The sequence below is a fragment of the Colobus angolensis genome, unplaced genomic scaffold, assembly GCF_000951035.1.
Source record: "Colobus angolensis palliatus isolate OR3802 unplaced genomic scaffold, Cang.pa_1.0 Scaffold305, whole genome shotgun sequence".
Taxonomy (NCBI): Eukaryota; Metazoa; Chordata; class Mammalia; order Primates; family Cercopithecidae; genus Colobus; species Colobus angolensis.
Window position 1 is genome coordinate 419,057 of NW_012116322.1, and position 8,427 is coordinate 427,483.

The 8,427-nt window shown below is 46.7% G+C and overlaps 1 protein-coding gene across 1 annotated transcript in view; it reads left to right on the forward strand.

Annotated features, from left to right (window-relative positions):
• LOC105517683 (nodal modulator 2-like) overlaps nucleotides 1–8,427 on the forward strand; it is a gene marked incomplete at its 5' end in the record, with an annotated part of 63,883 nt that overhangs the window by 46,397 nt on the left and 9,059 nt on the right. Inside the window, 5 exons of the mRNA XM_011950300.1 lie at nucleotides 809–936; nucleotides 2,628–2,769; nucleotides 3,676–3,759; nucleotides 5,297–5,407; nucleotides 7,804–7,905. Of these exons, the coding sequence (XP_011805690.1) occupies nucleotides 809–936; nucleotides 2,628–2,769; nucleotides 3,676–3,759; nucleotides 5,297–5,407; nucleotides 7,804–7,905 (567 nt within the window). The remainder of the gene's footprint in view (nucleotides 1–808; nucleotides 937–2,627; nucleotides 2,770–3,675; nucleotides 3,760–5,296; nucleotides 5,408–7,803; nucleotides 7,906–8,427) is intronic.

Sequence of the window (8,427 nt, forward strand, 5' to 3'; positions counted from 1 at the left end):
AAGCGCATTCCACCTAGTGGAAAGAGAGCAGCAGTTTTTCTTTGGAGATGCAGTCGGAGGCCCTGACTGCTGGGATTCAGGAAGTGTGTGTTAGTTGGTCATCTTGTCAGTCGTGGTAACAAAGTGGCTGTGGTGGGGCTGTTGCAGACCGGGCAGCGGGGGCATCTGAAGACACCACTTTGCAATGATGCAGACTGCTCCTTACTTGCTGTGTCCTATCAGACAAGTTACTTTGCCTCTCTGAATCTCAGTTTCTTTATTCATTAAATTCAAATACAGGCCAGGCATGGTGGCCCACACCTGTAATCCCACCGCTTTGTGAGGGTGAGGCAGGAGGATCGCTTGAGCTTGGGAGTTTGAGACCAGCAGCATAGGAAGACCCCGTCTCTACAAAAAATAAAAAAAATTAGCTGGGCATGGCAGTGCATGCCTGTGGTCCCAGGTACTCAGGAGGCTGAGGTGGGAGATTTGCTTGAGCCCAGAGGCTATGGTGTGCTTTGATCGTGCACTCCATCCTAGGGAACACAGTCAGGCCCTGTCTCAAAAAAAAAAAAAAAAAAAATTTAAATATGACTTCTACCTTGCAGAGTCATTGCAGGCAGGTGATACTGGCAGCTGCCATCGTTAGAGTTGTGATTGCTGTTACCTGACTGTGAGTGGTGATTGTAGAGAGAGGGTTACCATTTCTGGCTGCCTGGGAAGCCGTGGCACTCCTCTGGTGTAATTCTGGTCCATCATGACCTTCACCCCTCCCTTTTAAACCATGCCTAGATGTGGCTGCTGAGGTTCAGTGTGATTATCTTGGCAGAGCCCTGGCCAGTATTACTTCAAACCCATGATGAAGGAGTTCCGGTTTGAGCCGTCCTCACAGATGATCGAGGTGCAGGAAGGCCAGAACCTGAAGATCACCATCACGGGGTACCGAACCGCTTACAGGTAAGTGCCCCGGCCACCCTGCTGTCTTTCAGGGCTGGGCTGGCGAATCACATTCAGGCTTCTGTTGCCTGGAAACGCATCCCAGGCTTCACGTTGATTTTACCTGGGAGGCAAGGGAGATGAGATACGTGGGCAAAGGAATTTTGACTGCTGCCCTTCTCTCCCAGTCTCAAATTTCCTATTTTGGAATTAGCTTGAGAGAGTTTGTTGAGTTGCTAAAAGCTTTTATTTATTTTTTATTTATTTATTTATTTTATTTTATTTTTTTGAGACGGAGTCTCGCTCTGTCGCCCAGGCTGGAGTGCAGTGGCCGGATCTCAGCTCACTGCAAGCTCCGCCTCCCGGGGTCATGCCATTCTCCTGCCTCAGCCTCCCAAGTAGCTGGGACTACAGGCGCCCGCCACCGCGCCCAGCTAGTTTTTTTTTGTATTTTTAGTAGAGACGGGGTTTCACCGTGTTAGCCAGGATGGTCTCAATCTCCTGACCTCATGATCTGCCCATCTCGGCCTCCCAAAATGCTGGGATTACAGGCTTGAGCCACCGTGCCCGGCCTTATTTTTTATATTTTGAGACAGAGTTTCACTCTTCTTGCCCAGGCTGGAGTACAATGGTGCATTCTTGGCTCACGATAACCTCTGCCTCCTGGGTTCCAGCAATTCTCTTGTCTTGGCCTCCCAAGTAGCTGGGACCACCACCATGCCCGGCTAAATTTGTATTTTTAGTAGAGATAAGGTTTCACTTTGTTGGCCAGGCTGGTCTCGAACTCCTGACCTCAGAGATCTGCTCGCCTCGGTCTCCCAAAGTATTGGGATTACAGGTGTGAGCCACCGTGCTTGGCCACTTTTATTTTTTAAAAGAGCTTCAAACCTGAATTAAATTATTAAAAGGAGAAAATGTGCTCAGTTGAATAAAACTTCAAAATGCTGAAAAGAGTATAGTGTAAAATTTCCCTTCTGTCCCATCTCCCAGTCACCCAAGTTCCTCTTCTGGGAGACAACCAGTACTTCTAGTTTTTCTGAATGCTTCCAGCTATAGATAGATAGATACACATTAGTGTCTGGCAAGGCACAGTGGCTCACACCTATAATCCCAACACTTTTGGAGGCTGAAGTGGGAGGTCCGCTTGAGTCCGGAAGTTCAAGACCAGCCTAGGCAACATGGCAAGACCCCATCTCTACAAAAATAAAAAATAAAAAAGATACACATCTATAGATAGATAGATACATACATATATACCTGTATACACACAGACACACACACACACGTGTTTTTTGTACACTTACACAGAATCACTTTAGATGAAGAATAATTGGAAAGATTGGGTTTAGAAAAATGGACCATTTTCTACTGAATATGTGGAGTGAAAGAGGAAGTGAGTTATTTCCGTGTTATTGAAAGCTCCATTATTTCAAATAAAGCCTGGAAAGAATAAAATAAAGCCTTAGCTTTCTTAAATTACAGTTTTCCAGAGCATCCCTCAAAATGTATGAGAAGAGAAATTGATGGCAGCTTATCCCTCTGGCAGGAAGGTGTGGTTTGGAAGTGGGCTGGCCACACCAAGTTGCCTGGGTCGTTGGGGCACAGTTCTCCACCGAGCGATTTTGCCCTGTAATTGTTGGTAAATGGGAAACACTTGGGTCCTTCAGATCACCATGAGAATATCTCGTTCGTGCCTTTTCTTGCCATACTAGTTGCTATGGCACAGTGTCCTCCTTAAACGGAGAGCCCGAACAAGGGGTTGCCGTGGAAGCGGTGGGCCAGAACGACTGCAGCATTTACGGAGAAGACACTGTGACAGACGAAGAGGGCAAGTTCAGATTACGTGGATTGCTGGTGAGACTTGGAACGTGTTTTCTTAAGGGATGTTTTCTTCACCCTGTGTCCAGAAGTGTCTTGGGACCCCAAGACTGCCAGGAGTGGAGTGGGCGAGAGGGCTGGGAGTGGGGCCCTGGAGCCCTCCCAATTCTTAGCTTAATTGGTACCGTTTGCCCTTTTTCTAGCCAATAGGTCAGATCAAGGATCTGTGGCGCGGTAGAGTTTGAAAACCATGGGTTTGGTGGGACTTCTCCCTAGCAGTGTGTGGCCATGGCTTATGCCAGGGCTCTCAAGCCAAATGCCTATGGAGCCAGAAGAGCAGTGTGAACGGGGGAGGAGGCTGGGCGAATAATAGGGAGTGGTGAGGGCTGTGGAGTGGGCACGGCCTGTGGAAAGGGACAGCCTGTCACTTGGCTCCAGCTTATTGTAGCCATGGGGGAAGACAGACTCAGGGTTGCCAGATCATTGAAATTTTAAAAAGAGAAGTCAGAAATTCCTACTTCCCAGAAATATTACCCAACACAAGTATTTGGGAATGCCTAAGATGGACATTCCAGATATCCATCAATGTGTATATACGGGTAGAGGGGAGGGGCGGATGGAGAGGAGAAAAATCTTAGAAGAGTAAGAGCGCATAGTATGCTTGGAATTTTGAAATAAGAAACCAAATTTGATTTATTCGGGGTAGAAGAAAATGAAACTGAGTTGGGATTGAAAGAGTCCCAAAATTTCAGGTGTTTCCACACTAGGGGTGTTCTTAAAGGAACTCTAGACTCTCGAGAAGGTTAACAGGCCACAGATTGGGAAATGAGGGAACAGAAATGCCCCTGGTCTTAGTGACCTCGTGCAGCCAAACCAGGCTTGGACCAGGCATGATATGACAAGCCCCCTTTCTAGAGAATTGACTCCTGAGTTTATTTGCAGCCGGGATGTGTGTACCACGTTCAGCTCAAGGCAGAAGGCAACGACCACATTGAGCGGGCGCTCCCCCACCATCGGGTGATTGAGGTAAGGCAGTAAGTGCTGCCGCAGCACCGGGGTGTGGGTGCCTCCCTGATCAGAAGTCCTCCCGTCTCCTCTGGCTGTCTGCCTTTCATCTGTGGCAGGGGCAACTTTAATCCTAATTAAGGGTCCTCTTAGAATAGTGGCATCTTCACAAGCAACATCTTATGTGGGTTTTTAATGAACAGCGTTGCTGTCACGCATCCACAAAGGAAATTGGAACTGTTGTATCCTCCCCACCGACTCATCCTGTAAGCTCTGATCATTATTCCACAAGTTAAGGATTTTAAGTCATAAGCAGCATTTCAAATCAAGGGACAATAATAGAAAGAACATGGGCTTAATAGGTGGCAGGGCCACCCAGTTTTCTTAGGTTCAGATGACCTTTTTCCTGCTCCCATTTGGTGGGCAGAGTTTTTTGACATTCAAGATTATGACCTAGCTAAATTAATCCCTAAAGAGGACGTCCTTCAAGTCACAGGATGTGGCCTGGGAATCATTTGAAGTAAGGCTTTTCTGCCACTGAATAACTCTCATTGGGAAGACTAGAGGGCTTAGGTGGGGCAAGAGGGGTTGCCTGTCTTAGTGGCTTTATTTAGGTGGCTTCATTACGCATGAAGATTGTGAGGAGTTTGGAGGGAGGATGTTGGGCCAATTAGAACTTTTGACCTAGGAAGTGGATTTTCTTTTTTTTGAAGTGGAGTCTCACTCTGTCTGTCACCCAGGATGGAATGCAGTGCCACGATTTCGGCTCACTGCAACCTCTGCCTTGTGGGTTCAAGTGATTCTCCTGCCTCAGCCTGTAGCTGGGACCATAGGCGCAATCCATCACCCCTGGCTGATTTTTGTATTTTTAGTAGTGATGGGGTTTCATCATGTTGGCCAGGCTGGTCTTGAACTCCTGAGCTCAGGTGATCTGCCCACTTGTGCCTCCCAAAGTGCTGGGATTATAGGCGTGAGCCATTGCACCGGGCTGGAAGTGGATTTCCTTGACGTCTTTACGGTGTTGGCATTTTAAATGGCTGGAATGACTGCATCTCACACCAAAATGCTTTGCATGTTCTCGGTGTAGTAACTTAGGCCAGGATCACTAGCATAACATGGACTGTGGCCGGGCAGGTAGGAAAGGGAAGGGGGCTGGCCCTCTGGGGTCTCGCAAACCCCATGTACAGACCCCATGCAGAGGAGGTGCTGTGACTCTGCCCCTGCTCCACCAGGCAAGGACATCCTTCTCCTTTTTTTAAGAGAAGCTGGAAAATCTGGCTTCATATATGAAATTTCTTAATTTTTAACATGTTGGCAAGCAATTAAAACTTAGAAAAAAAAAATACTGTGCTCTCAAAATGAAATGTGTCTATGGGCCAGGGATAGCCGTCTTCTGTCAGTTTGTGACCTTGGACGTAGGCTACTCAATGACAAACTTGGCTTCCTTAATGTAAGAAGTCAAGTTTGCCGTGAAGCAGCTCTCAGGCCGTCGGACAACTGGCATAGAAGTTCCTCCTCCAGCTTTCTCATTACTGGCATTCCCTGTTTGTCTCTCTAGGTTGGGAATAATGACATCGATGATGTAAACATCATAGTTTTCCGGCAGATTAATCAATTTGATTTAAGTGGAAACGTGATCACTTCCTCTGAGTACCTTCCTACATTATGGGTAAGACCAGACTTTAAACTCCAAATGTTGTGTTCCCTTTGGCTTTGAGACAAGTGGGAATGGGATGTTTTTGGTTTTGTGCCTGTCTCGTGCGTTAGGTGTGATAGGTGGAGGTGCTCCAGAGTGCCGCCTGCTGAGGGCTGAGGTTGAGATTTAAGAACCTCGGACCACAACACGTATTTGGGAGAGTGATTGCCAGTTGTGAGAGAGAATGTATTCCAGTTTCCGATAACTGTCTGCCTTCAATTAATCTGCCAAAGAATTATAGTAGAAGCCTGATCAATGATCAATATAATGTGGAATCTAATGTGGAAAGCCAATTTTAAAGTTTAAGTGCCTTGTAACTTTAAAAATTTTCTCTGGAGTGGAGGTCATATAGTTCTTGCATTGGTATAAAGAAATGCCTGAGGCTAGATAATTTGGAAGTAAAGAGGTTTCATTGGCTCCTGGTTCTGTAGGCTGTACAGGAAGCATAGTGGCTTCTGCTTCTGGGGAGGCCTCAGCAGGCTTCTAATCACGGCAGAAGGTGTAGTGGGAGCAGGCATGTCATGTGGCAGAAGCTGGAGCAAAAGAGAGAGAGGTGGGGGCGTGGTGCCACACACTTTTAAATGATCAGATCTCACAAGACCTCTATAACGGAGACAGCACCAAGTCACGAGGGATCCACCCTGTGATCCAGTCATCTCCCACCAGGCCCTACCTCCAGCACAGGGGATTACAATTCAACATGAGATTTGGGCAGGGACAAATATCCAAACAGTATCAGAGGTGGTGGGCGGTGGGCTGGAGAGCAACTGGTCTGGGCTGTCTCTTGTCTCCAGCAGTGACTCACCTTGCTGCCTTGGCCAGTCACTTCCTTTCCACATGCCTCGACTTAGTCCTCTGCAAAACCTAGATTTTGGACTCAGAGATGTCTTATAATCTTGTTCAGCTCTAACAAAATCTCCATGTTACCATTAATGAAGAAATGTTTATAAAATATGCTGCAGACCCTCTGCAGATGTTAATGATTTGCTCTGGGGGTGTATTGTTAAGATGTACTTGTAGCTTTATAAGCAGGTAACTATTTGGCATGGGTGAGGAAGTGTGTGTGGGCTTTAGTGCACTCTGTCAAGGGCTTGCAGGCGTGTACTTGTGGGGACCAGGCAGGTAATGTCAGAGAGTGCAGACGGTTGGGTAGGGAGGGGGGCAAACTGGGGAACTCCTGCCCTGTCCATGAGGGGCATAGGGGAGGGGAGGAGGCAGAGGAGGAGGGGAGGAGGCAGAGGGGAGGGAGGAGACAGAAGGGAGAAGAGGAGGCAGAGGGGAGGGAGGAGGCAGGGAGGGGAGGAGGCAGAGGGGAGGGGAGGAGGCAGAGGGGAGGGGAGGGCGCCACTCTCTGGTTCCTGATTGTTGCCGTGCTGGAATTGTGGCTCAAGGTTGGTGTCACTTCCCAGTTTTCCAGAGAAGCTGGAAATCAGAATTATTTGAAATCACCTGATTTTTAAACATAGTCGGTGAATTCAGATTTACTTAAGATGTGATACAAGACAAAAGAACACATAAGCAGTCTTTGATGTGACCCAAAAGCCTTCATTCAGTCTGTGACTTTCATTTTAGGAAAATTCCCCTTGTGTGTTATGTAGAAGGGTGCCAGCGTGGGCCCAGGGAGGTGGTCCTGGCATTCTCTTGTGGCAGGTGCAGTGTGGCATCCTCACAGCCTTTGCCATCAGCCAGGACTGCACCTTAGTCCTGCTCACGCCCCATCCCGTGTGGGAGTGAGAACAGGCAACAACCCCAGAAATAAAGCCAGAAGCAAAGTACTCCAGTGCCTCCTGAAGCAGCGTGGAGAGCCAAGTTCATGATGGAATGCGTTTTGAGTTTAACAGATGCTGGAGTTAAGGTGACATCATATGATCAGACAGTGTGAGGCGGGAACCCTCAGGAGTCCTCAGGGGGTTGAGTCCCAGGCTCCACCATGTGTAAGTTGTGTGACCTTAGGTGGCTTTGGCTCTCTGGGTCTCCATAGGGATAATAACAATGCCTGTTTTGTAGTCAGGATTGGCGATAATGTAGATAAAATATCTGGCGCCTGCCTGACATGTTACAGATGTTCAACACGTGTTAGAAGCTATTCTTTCTAATATTACTATTACATTAACTCATATTACTATTTTGAGCAAGAACATAGGTAGTTAGAATCTGATTTGAATCTTAATTTCTGTGCATGGGTGCATAACTGGATGAAGTCTCAGATGACAGAGGCATGTGTGATGTCTATGGAGGGAACTTTCTTTTTCAAATATCCATGTTTCCAAAGACCCCCACCCAGAGAGCGGCTGTCCTGAGGATGTCTGATAGGAAATATTGATTGTGTTTCAGTTTCAAAGCATCTCTGGCTTTGTTTCTCTCTCCAGGTCAAGCTTTATAAAAGCGAAAACCTTGACAATCCGATCCAGACAGTTTCCCTTGGCCAGTCCCTGTTCTTCCATTTCCCGCCGCTGCTCAGAGATGGCGAGGTAATGCCTGTGGCCAGATTCTACCTTCTGCCTTTGTTTTAATAATTCTGCTATTTAGTTTAAGGAAGCACAGTTCTCTCCTTTTCTCCCTAAACACCACTCTGCAGAAATGCACTCTCTGAATCAAAAGAGGTTGAGTTCTGTAGGGATTATTTTTTCTTCATTGTTTTTCTATTTACAAAAAGAATACATATTCATGGCAGGAGATTTTGGAAAAAAGAAAAAAAAAAGACATAAGCCCATCATCCAGAAATAGCCACTGCTAACATGGTGATTGGTATCCTTTGGGTGTTTTTTCAGGCACATGTATGCCTGCATGTATAAATGTAAATAGACATTCATTTTAATAATTCAAAACTTACACTGTTTTGTACATTGTTTTGTAATCTGTGCCTTTCAATGAAGAATTTATCACAAATCTGTTCCTCATCATTAAATTTTTTTTTTTTTTTTTTGAGACAGAGTCTCACTGTGTCACCCAGGCTGGAGTGCAGTGGTGCGATCTCAGCTCACTGCAAGCTC